Raw genomic sequence first — 12,702 nt, 5'->3', positions numbered from 1 at the left:
GCTGCCAGATCTGAGAGTTCCTGTGTGCTAATAGATTCTGCCAGATATGGATCCCTAACTCTTCAGTTGTGGCCTCTATGAGGCCACAAACGGAGGAGAACAAGATCCTCTGATGTGGAGGCCAATATAACAAAAGGCCTTCAAGGACATTAGACAAACTCTCACCAGTGCACCTGGACTAGGACACCCTGACCTCCCAAAGCCTTTCCCTCTGTATGTCCATGCATGGTCTGGAATAGCTGTAGGAGTCCTGACTCAAATGCTGGGGACGTGGCACCATCCACTGGCCTGTCTAAACAGCTGGACTCTATTGTTCAAGGCTGGCCACCCTGACCATGGACCCTTGCAGCCATGGCCCTTCTGTTGTTAGAGGCTGACAAGCTGACTATGGGGCAGGAACTGACACTCTTAACCGGCACTGTTGGAGTACAAAGAACAATATTAGCCAATTAATATGAGGATGATCAAATACCAGGGCATGTTATGTAAAAAGCCACATGTCCACATTGAAGTCTCTAAACCCAGCAACTCTGCTGCCCATCAGGACTGGGCAACCTGATCACAGCTGCATTGAGGTCATAAGGTGTTCTCCAGTAACCTGACAGTGACCTGACAGACCAGCCCCTCAAGGACCCTGATGTGTAGTACTTCACAGATGGAAGCAGTTTCATAGAAGATGGAGTACATCTTGCTGGGTTATACACTGGTCACTCGACTCCACCGCTGAGGCAAAGCCTCTACCTCAGGGAACTTCAGCACAAAAGGCAGAATTTACCACTCTGACCCAAGCACTCTAATTGACAACAGAATTCTGTGTCAATGTTTACACAGGCTCAAATTATGCCTTCTCCACTCTTCATGTGCATGAGAACTTATGTGAAGAAAGGGAGCTAATTAACTCAGAAGAAAAGACAGGAAATATGAACAGAAATTGCTTAATCTTGTAGATGCAGTATGGGCACTCAGGAAACTTGCAGTTATGCATTGCTGGGGCCACAAAAAGGGAACACTGTGGTTGCTCAGGGCAAGTGAAAACCAGACCAAGAAGCAAAATTTGCAGCTTACAAAAAAGCAGACAGAACAAGATGGTGGAGATTTTCTGATGGCCACATAGTCAAGACTCAAGCCCTGCCCTCGTCAGACAGCTCCACAGGGGAGCACACACTGGCCAAACGGCCCTTAAGACTGTTCTGAGTCAGCATTTCTACAAACATTTCCTTGGTGATCTAGGAACAGTGCAAAACTTGTGCCCACAACAACCCACGCCAGGGGCCAGGGCTTCCACCAGGAATCCAAACTACAGGAGGAGCACCTTTTGAGAAACTGAAAGTAAACTTTACTGAACTACCAGGCTCTTAAGGCTATAAATGTCTTTTGGTTTTTGTTTACTCTTATTCTGGTTAGATGCAAGTCTTTCTAACACTGAAGAAACTCAAGAGGTAGCCAGGATGCTTCTCCAGGAAATTACTCCCAGATTTGACATTTCAATAACCATTGGCTCATACAATGTGCCAGCTTTTATGGAAGGGGCGATAGGATTATTGGCCAAGAGTTTAAATATCAGAAGTTACACACTGGGCTGGGGATATAGCTCAGTTGGTAGAGTGCTTGCCTTGCAAGCACAAGGCCCTGGATTCAGTCCCCGGCACCACCAAAAAAAAAAAAAAAAAAAAAAAAAAAAAAAGTTACATACTGCCTATAGGCCACAGAGTTCTGGTAAAGTAGAAAGGATGAATAGGACTTCAAAGGCTCAATTAGGTAAACTGTGTCAGGAAATTCACCTGCATTGGACACACAGTTGGATGAATCTTGCAATAATTACACTGAGTGAAAGAAGCAAAAGACTACTCACTATTTGATTCTGGTTATATGAAGTTCAAGAACAGGCAAAACTAACTTAGAGTGACAGAAACTAGAACATTGGTTGCCTCTCAGGGATGGGCATTGACTGGAAGGAGGCATAAGGGAGACTTCTGGGTTGATGGAACATTCTTTATTGGGATCTTAATTGCCCAGGTATATACCTTTGTCAAAACTCATTAACAAACACCTAAACTTAAATGCAATTTCACTATAAAATTACCTCAATTAAAAATTTTAAAAAATAATATATGGAGAGGTCATGGAACATGGAAGTCTGGGAAGACCGTCTGAAGAGCCTAAGGATGAAGCAATGATGTGAATGTCCTGGGGCTGTCCTGTCCTACAGAGTACCACAGACTGGGTGGCTTTAACACCAGAAATGAACTCTTTCCAGTTCTGGAGGCCAGATGTGTAGACCAAGGTGCTGGCAGGATGGGTTCCTCCTGGGGGCTGTGAGGGAGAATCTGGCGCAGGCCCCTCCCAGCTTCTGGTTTGCTGGCAATCCTGAGCGTTCCTTTGCTTCCTTCTGCTGCACCCGCCCCCCCCAATCCATCTTCACAGGGCATCCTCCCTCCACATGTGTCTGTGTGCAAATCTCCCCTTCTGATAAGGACACCAGCCGTGTCGGATTAGGGACCGCTCCAGTAGGACTGCCTGTTAACCAATTACATCTGCAAAAACCCAATCTCCAAATAAGGTCACGCTTGGAGGTAGTGGGGGTGAGGATTCCGACACATGAATTCGGGGGAAACAGTTCAGCCCGCTGCACTGCACCAGCTCTGTGAAGAGCTGGAGTAGTGTGTCAAATGGACAGGCAACGGAAAGTTGAAATAGTCAAGAGGTGTCTCATAAAGATGACAAGACCAGTTTGTTGTTATTTAGCAGAGTCTTGAGTGATTTGATGTCATGGCACTACCTGCCCACCAAGTCTGAGGTTAAATCTAGGGAAACAGGAATAAGGTCCAAAACCACCCTCATGGTCAGTTTTCTCCTAGGATCCCTGTATTCATTCAATAAAGATGATCCAGCAGCCCTCTGTTCCTGCTGATGGGGAGAATCACAGCCTCTGGGACAGGAGGCCCCTGTGTTTCTCCATTAGTAGCAAAGTACTAAAACTTATTTTTGCTTCTTTTCACACATACACACACACACACACACACACACACACACATATCCAGAGAGAGAGAGAGAGAGAGAGAGAGAGAGAGAGAGAGAGAGAGATATGTTCCAGTAACCACTATGCCCCAGTCATTGAATCATCCACTGGGGCTACAAATGTGAAGTAGGAACTTCTGCCTCTTCTGTAAATGGACATTTTCTGAATTCCTCAGACCTTCCTTCCTGACCTTTGGAGACAACTGAGGAGCAAGACCTTTGGTTCCCCCAGGAGTCGGCTCACTGGGCAATGTTCCTGGAGCTCTGAAGTGCTTCCTTATTTCCACAAGAAAAGAAGAAAAACCTGGCTAAGACCCTTCTACAAAGAATCCTCAAGTCCACAATGCCCATGTGGACAGCATTCAATACTCAAAAGTCCACATATTGCCTTTCCCATTCTTTTTTCTCAGCATATAGAAGGTAGAGTTTTCAGGGACCTCAACCTACTCCAGAGGAAGCAGTCATGGTCCTTTTAGTCACAGGGTCCAGGAATGCCCCCCCTCAGGAGAACCCACAAATTCAGACCTCCTGAAGGAGGACACCCAAGGACCACTAGGCCAGCCCTGAGCCTCTTCTTACTGCCACTGTGATTGAGATCCTGCACTTTATAGATCAAAGAGAAATCCCTCAATGGTTAATATGTTAAATTTTGTTATATGATTTTTTAACACAACAAAAATGCATAAAAAGAAAAAAAAACCTTTGCCCATGAAAATATTAAGGAAAATTGGAAAAGAAGGGAAGTCCTTACAATGAGATAATGCTTCACACCCACTTTCATTAAAAAAAGGAATCAGGTTCTGGGTTCCCTCCCAACAGGACAAAAAACAAAACACACAAAAGGGATGTAAACAAACTGGAAGTCTGTGAATTGCGGGTGGGAAGGTAAAATGGTGCACCTGTTGTGGAAACCAGTCTGGCACTTCCTCTAAACATTGCACCCAAAGTCACCATAGGACCCACCAACGCCACTCCTGGATATAGATCCCAAAGAACTGGAAACTGTTGTTTCGTCAAGTACACACATATGAGTGTTCATAAGTACAGCTTCTCACTATAGTCAGAAGGCAAAAACAACCCTGATCTCCATCACCTGATGGACAGATAAATAAAATGTGGTCTACCCACACACTGGAATATTATTCAGCCGTAAAAAGTGAAGGTCTAGGGCTGGGGTTGTGGCTCAGTGGTACAGCACTTGCCTAGCATGCATGAGACACTGGGTTCAATCTTCAGCACCAAATAAATAAAGGCATTATGTCCATTTACAACTACAATTTTTTTTAAATGAAAGTCTGATGCATGCCACAAAATGGACAAACCTTGAAAACATCATTCCTACCCACTTTCTGCTTCCTTCTGGCTACCAGACATCTCTGGAACAGGAGGAGTCACTGGGTTTGGTGGCTCCTGCAGTACAGAGGCAGCAGGGGGCCACTGGGTTCAAGTCCCCATGGGCATTTCTCACTGTCCCATTTCTTGACCACCACGATCAAGGAAGAATATGACAGGAGGTCAGTGGACATAACTCCTTTAGAACAAAGGAAATTAACTTTTAATACCCATGCATTGGTTCAGGACTTGGAAACTCATGGATTTGACAAAGCACAAGTAGAAACAATTTTATCAGCATTAACCACTTTATCAAATGTCAGCCTGGATACTATCTATAAAGAGATGGTCACTCAAGCTCAACAGGAAATAACAGTACAACAGCTAATTGCTCATTTGGATTCCATCAGGAAAGATATGGTCATCCTAGAGAAATGTGAATTTGCAAATCTGAGAGCAGAGAATGAGGAAATGAAAATTGAATTAGACCAGGTTAAACAACAACTAATGAATGAAACCAGTAGAATCAGAGTGGATAATAAATTGGACATCAACCTAGAAAGGAGCAGGGTAACATATGTTTACAGATCAAGAGAAGCAACTTATAAAAACAACCACAGAATTTACCAAAAGAATACTCAAACCAAAAGTGTTATTTCAGACCAGTAATAAAATCGAGACTGAAATTGCTTCCTTAAAAACACTGATGGAGTCTAATAAACTTGAGGCAGTTCGTTAACTTACAGCCTCAGTGTTCACTTGTCTTGCAACAGCATTGGGATTTTATAGATTCTGGAACTACTACTAATGATCCTACTATTGCTGCTGTTGACATTGTAGAACACTACACCAGGGCAGTTTCTTTGAACATTTTCAGTTGCAGCAGAAACTTACTACAAGATTATTCAAAGTATGCATGGACTAAAGAGAAGTATTTTATCTTTATTTTGTATGTCTCTATTTTATTAGGTTGAAAAGCTATCATCCAAAACCTGATTTATTTGAGATACAAGGGCATTATGTCCTTATTCTTTTGATAGTTTGCAGAAACTGACCTAAAGTTTTCTTGTATTTGCTTGAAGAATTTTGTAAACCAAATAGAATTTTGTTGGTATGTGCTGCAAATTTGAAAAGTATGCCTTAGCCTACATGCTCACTGTACTTAACTCTCCTGATGACTACTGAAATTAATTTTTTACATAAAATAAAGATTATCATAACAAAGTGGCTTGGGTTTTGAAAGTGACTCACTATATAGCTGGAGATTATTTTCTTTTTATAATAAAAATAAACAATATTTTTTAAAAAAAAAGAAAACATCATTCCAGGTGTAAAAGGCCACATATTGCATGATCTCATTTATATGAAATGTCCAGAAGAGGCAAATCCATACAGACAGAAAACACATTTGTAAGTACCTGGAACTGAAGATAGTGAATGGGGAGTGACCGCATAATGGGCACAAATCCACCCCCCTCTCGGTACCAGGGATGGAACCCAAGGGCACTTGATCACTGAGCCACATCTCTAGCCCTTTTTATATTTTATTTAGAGACAGGGTCTTGTGGAGTTGCTTAGGGCCTCACTAAGTTGCTGAGGCTGGCCTTGAACTTGTTTTCCTCCTGCCTCAGCCTCCCAAGTCGTTGGGATTACACATGTGCACCACTGTGCCTGACAAATTCTCCTTTTGGGATGATGAAAATTGTACAACTAGATTGAGGTAGTGGTTGTACAACACTGTGTGCCACTGAATTGCACACTTTAATATGGTTTATTTCATGTGAATTTGGGGCTTTCAAAAAAGAAAGTATGCCTTTGTTATAAATTTGCTTAAAATACTTGCTGCGTTGGCCTGATATAAGTAATGTGAAACCCAGTCGCACACTGCCATCTTGGCCTTAAATAAAATTTACCAGGGCTGGGATTGTGGCTCACTTGCCTAGTATGTGTGAGACACTGGGTTCAATTCTCAGCACTGCATACAAATAAACAAAGATTCATCAACAACTAACAAAAATATTTTTTTAAAAAAATTTACCCTCCCTGTGTGGTTGTTTGCAATTACTCCATTTATTCCTCATCTCACTGACCCAATCATGTCCCACAGCTGCTGACCATGATAGAACCCAATGGTTAATGGCAGAATCATGTAAATATGCCCCCTTGATGCATATTTTTGTTAAACTAGCCAACCACACCCACTATGGAAGAGCCTAAGGGCTGACACCCATAGACTTGAAGAAAGGCACAGGTCACAGGTTCCCCCTTGTGGCTGCTGGTTGAGCTCCCTGTTGCCCCCAGACATTTATTCCACTTCCTACATTTTGGTTTCACATCCCTACCTAACTTTCCCCACTCTCCTCGAGAGTGCCTACCTTCGCTTAGGGTCATTCTTGACAGGGTTCTTCACTATCAAATTAGAAAGAAACCACAACAATAAAAATTATAATAGCTCTCTTGGAAGAAAACAGATTCAGCTGTGATAAAGGTCCCAGGACTTAGGGGTTGAAATCTCAGTTCATGACACACCAGGAATTTTCCCATCACAGGGGCTTGGGTGGTGAACACACAGGCATGGTAACTGGATGACACTGCATGGAGCTGAACACATATGTCACATGTGTATCTGCTTCCAGTGGATAAGAGGTTAAGAGTGTACCCAAGCATGAGTCTCACTGAGCTGTGTGATATGGAAACACACGGGGGTCTGTAAGTGCCCCTCAGCTCTGTTCTTGCTTGATATAAATCTAACCTTTGGAATGTTATTTCAATGAAGAGGTATTTAAGACTCCCAATATTTTAGATTCTATTGCTATGTCCTATGAAAATAACCTCCAAAGGAAACCTATAATTCTGACTGATCATCTTACTTGATAATTGGTTGCCCATTATACTCTTTGATTTCCCTTTATGGATGCTTAGGCCATATAAATGGTAAGATTTCCCTAGGAAAACCAAAGATAATGATTCCCATTTGCCTTTTCTCCCACATATGTGTAGTCACTAAAAGGACTGAGAGTTCTTATTTTTGTGGAAATGCTAAGAATCTTGGCTCACCTAAGTGAATCTCTCCCTCCCTTTCCAGGTTGTTGGAAGGATTAATGTTAATAAACCACAGACTGTGGTGACAGTGACGGGGGAAGAAGCATGGTGCCTCAGAGGGTCAGTGGGAGCCTACAGAAGGGCCGCTCAAGAGGAGTGGAGTAGATCCTTTGAGGTCCCCACTCCCTTTTTTTAATTGGTGGGGTCTAGTTTTATCTTAGAGAAAAATAAAATTGAGCTACTGCACATTGTGGAGAAAGCATGCAGAAGAAGGCATTCATTCTCAGATGGAATGTTCAGTGCTTGACTTTTGGGCCCCAGCTCAATCAGGTAGGCACACAGATGAAGAGATTGGGGCTCGCAAGGCAATTCCAGTCCTAAGCAACCTTTCCAGCAGTCAGGGCCAGGGGATGCTGCCTCACTAACTAATGCCACCTGGCTGCCTCCTGCCACTGTAGTCAAGACCACCCAACCCAGTGCTCCACAGAGACCTGGCAGGGACCTCTGAGCTGGAGCCATGGCCAGCAAGGGACAATTAGGTGTGGGACAACAGAAAGAAGACCCTGCACAGACCTATTCTTCCCACCTGCCTGCATCCTGACTCTCCAAGTCCTTGTCCCTGATTCCTTCTTAGACACCCCAAACCAGGCAGGTCCCAATTGTCCCTCACTTGCTTCCAGTCCCCAGAAGCAAGATGGAAGAAGGGGTTCACCTCACCTGCATTTCTCCTCCTGAAGGGATTCCAGTGACACCTGCAGGTCCGTCAGATACCTTTCCTTGAGGCCCTGGTAGGACACCTGAAGGTCAATGTGGAACTTCTTAATTTCTGTCAACTCTTCCTCCACTTTCTGCAATAGTAGCTTTCGTTTCTGGGACACATGCTTTGTCTCTGAGAAATTCCCCTGTTGCAAGTCCAAGAAGTGACTCTCCAGAGTGAAGGATGTGGTGACATCAGGCAGGTTGGAGGACAGAACATCTTCCTCACCCAGCCTGGGGGACTTGGAAACGGAAGCCTTTGCACTGGGCTGCTCGCAGTTGTCCAGGCTACTTTCCACCTTCAGCACTGAGCCCTTGGACCTACAGTCCTCCTCCAGTTCCTGGAGCTGTTGATGACACTGGCGGAGCCTTCGCTCAATCTGGGCAATGGTGGCAGAGGTGCGCTGATTCACCTTCTCAAAGGCCTGCCGGATATGTGGAGCCTGGTGCCGGTCAGCTTTGGACACTAGCTTGAGGTAGCTCACAGTGTTCTCATCCCGACTAGCCTTCTCCACTTTCAGCTGCTCTGAGAGGTAGAGGATGCGGTGCTTGACACTTTCCTGTAAATTCCGGGAAAGTTCTCCCTCCGAAAGGCTGGAGTGGCCATTGGGACCTTCCTCGCTGGATGACAGAGACCTGCAGGAAGGCACGCTGGAGGGAAGTGTTGCACTTGGGCTCTTGATGTATTCTGCCTGGAGTGGGAAACAGGAAATATCAAATCAGGTTCTCTGTGAGCAACAAATGGAGACTTAGACACATTATGGCCTCACTCCATAAAAATACTTATGTGAATATACTGATACTGACATAGAAAATTTGTGCACTCGACATGGGCTCAACATAGACTGGGGAGGTCAAGTTCAATTTATGGGTCCCGCTCCCTTCCTGTTCAGCACTTGACTCCTTCCTTTACAGGTGTACCTTACTATGATCCTCAGATGGGCAGAATCTCTCTTCTATATTTGCCCACTTGTGCTTGGGCCTCTTCTATTACCTCTTCCAAGAATTACAAATTGTGTGTCTTGTTTGTAAAGAACTATTCTTGTAGTCAGTCCTGGTGGTGCATGACTGTAATCCCAGTGACTCAGGAGGCTAAGACAGGAGGATCACAAGTTTGAGGCCAGCCTGGATAATTTAGCCAGACCCTTAACAACTTAATAAGACCCGATCTCAAATAAAATATAAAAAGGACTGAGGATGTAGTTCAGTGGTAAAACACCGCTGGATTCAAACATTAGCACCAAAAAAAAAAAAAAAAAAAAAAAAAAAAAAAAAAAAAAAAACACCCTATTCTTGTAAAGTATGAATAAACTCATTCCCATTAACCCATATTGTTTGCCATATTGCTACTTCCAGGGAGCTAAGCAGAGAGATTTGCATCATAACAGGTTCAGTTGTGCATGCAATCACTCATTCTACGCATTACTTTCTGAGTGCCTACCATGTGGTACAGAAGCCTGATATGTTTCTTGCTTTTACACAGCTTATAGCCCAGAGTGGAAAATTCTATGATGACCCAAAGAATAAGTTTCCCACATTATGAGTGATAACTTTGTCTTTCAAATAGCTCCCTGTTCAAATCCTGCCTCTATCACTTTGAGACCCTGAGCAAGTTAAGAAACCACTCTGAGGTTCAGTTTTTTCGCCTGTAAAATCAAGATGGCAAGAGCATCACTGCTGGAACCCTGTGGCACAGGGCAGTGGAGAGAGTAAGGAGCACAGAGGGAGGTGAAGACAGAGCAGGTGGAGCCTCTGTTCTGTTTCTACTTTGAAACTGTGAGCACTTTGTCATCTTAAAATGCTCTCCTGGTGGCAAATAGGAAATTACTATATTGTCCCAGACATCTTGATTCTGTGTATTTTATATGTAAGTTGTATATGTATATTATATGTAAGTTATATCTCAATTAAAACATTGTGTGATACCACTACACACCCAGAAGACTGGCAAAATTCAGACTAACAATGATACATGTTGGCAAGGACATGGAGCATCAGGACCTCTCGATCACTACTGCTGGGAAAGTAAACTGGTACAACCCCTGTGGAAAAGCCCGTGGTAGTAGCATACAGTGGAAAGAATAGTCCAGGATGGAATGAATGGTCCAGCAATTGCATTTGTAGAGAATTTCTCCTAGACATGGGTCCACCAATGTTCCCAGTAACCAACCACTACAAACCACCCACCTGCCATCGAGAGCAGAATTGGATAAGTAAACTGTTAAATATTCAGCAATACATTATTACATTACAAAAGAAATGAACTACAGCCTTGAGAAACGTCAATGAATCTCACAAGCATTCACATTGAACAAAAGAAGTTAAGCAAAAAATTCATCCTACATATTGTTCTATTTATGTAAATTTGAAGAAGCAAAAATAAGTAATATTGTAGGTGGCAAAACTATAAAGAAAATAAATGGATATGAATACGATAAACATCAGGATGGGGATTTCTGCTTAGGGTGGGAGAAGGTAACTGTGAATGGGGTGGCACATGGAGGCTGGGGTTCTTGGCCTACATAGTAGGTAAGTAGGTGTTCACCTTATCCTTATTGCTCAAAATATATGTTGATATTTTCTGCATCTTTATGCACATATGTCAAATTCTGCAGTTTTAAAAAGATTGTAAATGTTCAATAGATGAATTTAATGGCATATTTGATATGGTTGGAGAGAGTGTTAGTAAATCCTAAAACATAACAAAACAAAGTATCCAGAATGCAGCTAAGAGGCACGAAGAAATATAAAAAACTGGAAAAATAGCCAGGAGCAATAGTGCACACCTGTAATCCCAGCAGCTTGGGAGGCTGAGGCAGGAGCATGGAGAATCCAATGCCAGCCTCAGCAATTCAGTGAGACTCTGTCTCAAAATGAAATAAAAAACTAAAAGGGCTGAGGATGTGGCTCAGTGGTTGAGTGCCCCTGGGTTCCATCCCCAGTACTCAAACAAAACAAAAGAAATGGAAAAACAGAAACATGGAAGAAGAGAGTGTGAGAAGGTCTAACAAAAATCTTATCACTATGAAAGAGTAAATGAAGCAGTGACAACATTTGAAGAGCTACTTTCTAAGAACTTTCCTGAACTAATGGAAGACACAAATGCACAAATTTGAGAATTCCAACAAATCCCAAGCAGGAAAAACAGAAACAGATTCATACCTAGACAAAAGATATTAAAAGCAGAGAAATAAAACTGATTACCTTTAAAACCATGACTTTTAGACTGCAAGGTGATTTCTCAATAGCATCAACGAAACCCAGAAGATGCTTGAATATCTTCAATATGCTGAGAGAAAAACTGTTGGAAAGAAAAAAATTAGATCATATTCAAATAATCAGAATTTAGAATGTCTTCAGACTTTTCAGTAATCGCATGGGGAACTGGGAAACAATGAAGGAACGCCTTCAAAATTCTGAGAGGAAAATTAATTTCCAACCTATAATTCTTAAACCAAACTGCCAACCCGTGAGTTCAGAAAAAAAATTTTTTTTTTCAATTCTGGGGATAAAACTCAGGGCCTCACACATGGTAAACTTGAGCTCTACCACTGAGCTACACCCCCAACTCTAACTGTGAGTTTAGACTACTGACATTTTTGGACATGAAAGAACTCAAATAATTTACTTCTTGTGCATTCTTGTTTCACGGACCTTTTTGTAGAGATAGTGCACAAACAAAATTAAGGAAGTAAAGGTGATAACTAGGAAACAGGGGACTCAAGGCAACAAAGGAGTGAAAACCATCTCTGGGATGATGGAAGGAGAGTCCAGGCTCATGCCTGGGCAGCAGGCATGGAGAGCAAGTCAAAAAGACATAAGAAGGGACTGGGGTTGTGACTCAGTGGTAGAGCGCTTGCCTAGCATGTGTGAGTCACTGGGTTTGATCCTCAGCAACACATAAAAATAAATAAATAAAATAAAGGCATTGTGTCCATCTACAGCTTAAAAAAAAAAAAAAGACCCAAGAAGATGGGCACGGTGGCCCACACCTGTAATCCCAGCAGCTTGGGAGGCTGAGGCAGGAGGAACGAAAGTTCAAAGCCACCCTCGGCAATGGCAAGGTGCTAAGCAACTCAGTGAGACCCTGTCTCTAAATGAAATACAAAATAGGGCTGGGGATGTGGCTCAGTGGTCAAGTGCCCCTGAGTTCAATCCCTGGTACCAAACAAACAAACAAAAAAAAAAAAAACCCAAGAAAGCTCCAAGGAAAGGAACTACTAAAATGCCAGACATCTTTAAACAAATATATGAAATTCAGAGAGTTGGGGGAAGCGCTGAACTAGGGATAAGAACAAACAAGCAAAAAGGAGATGGGGATACAAAGGTTGACTCCAAGAAAAACAAGGAGTTGGGAAAAGGAAAAGAAATCACAGCAAGTACACAACTGAGTCCAGCTTCCATGGCCGTGGTAATGTAACACGAAGAGATGACCTAACTGAAATCATAATTCACTGTGCTGGAAGAATGGGGGAACAGGAAGTAAGTGTTGGTTGGGGCGCACGCTGGTGAAAGAGCTACCTCATTATCTTTTACAGTGAGAAGTCAATCAAT

At 42.8% G+C, this 12,702-nt stretch overlaps 2 protein-coding genes and 1 pseudogene across 5 annotated transcripts in view; 2 read left to right on the top strand and 1 right to left on the bottom strand.

The window, feature by feature from the left end:
• TKTL1 (transketolase like 1) overlaps positions 1–12,702 on the top strand; it is a 50,257-nt gene that overhangs the window by 3,258 nt on the left and 34,297 nt on the right. The gene's annotated exons all lie outside the window — the stretch shown is intronic.
• The window catches only part of TEX28 (testis expressed 28), a gene marked incomplete at its 3' end in the record, with an annotated part of 47,388 nt that overhangs the window by 9,486 nt on the left and 25,200 nt on the right, over positions 1–12,702 (bottom strand). Inside the window, exons 2-3 of one of the 2 annotated variants that reach the window (XM_079123460.1) lie at positions 11,353–11,449; positions 8,110–8,840 (exon numbers count right to left, since the gene is read on the bottom strand). In XM_079123460.1, coding sequence (XP_078979586.1) covers positions 8,110–8,840; positions 11,353–11,364 — 743 coding nt within the window. In that variant the 5' untranslated portion in view covers positions 11,365–11,449. Of the gene's footprint in view, positions 1–8,109; positions 8,841–11,352; positions 11,525–12,702 lie in introns of those variants that run through there. The other variant, XM_079123461.1, reaches the window with a different exon arrangement.
• Positions 4,499–5,518, top strand: LOC306650966 (coiled-coil domain-containing protein 90B, mitochondrial-like; annotated as a pseudogene). Its single transcript has one exon. The product of its transcript is annotated as a coiled-coil domain-containing protein 90B, mitochondrial-like (transcript).

This window comes from Sciurus vulgaris, assembly GCF_902686455.1.
Source record: "Sciurus vulgaris genome assembly, chromosome: X".
NCBI lineage: Eukaryota > Metazoa > Chordata > Mammalia > Rodentia > Sciuridae > Sciurus > Sciurus vulgaris.
The sequence above is the reverse complement of the archived record's forward strand: the minus strand, read 5'-3'. Positions and strand labels throughout refer to the sequence as shown.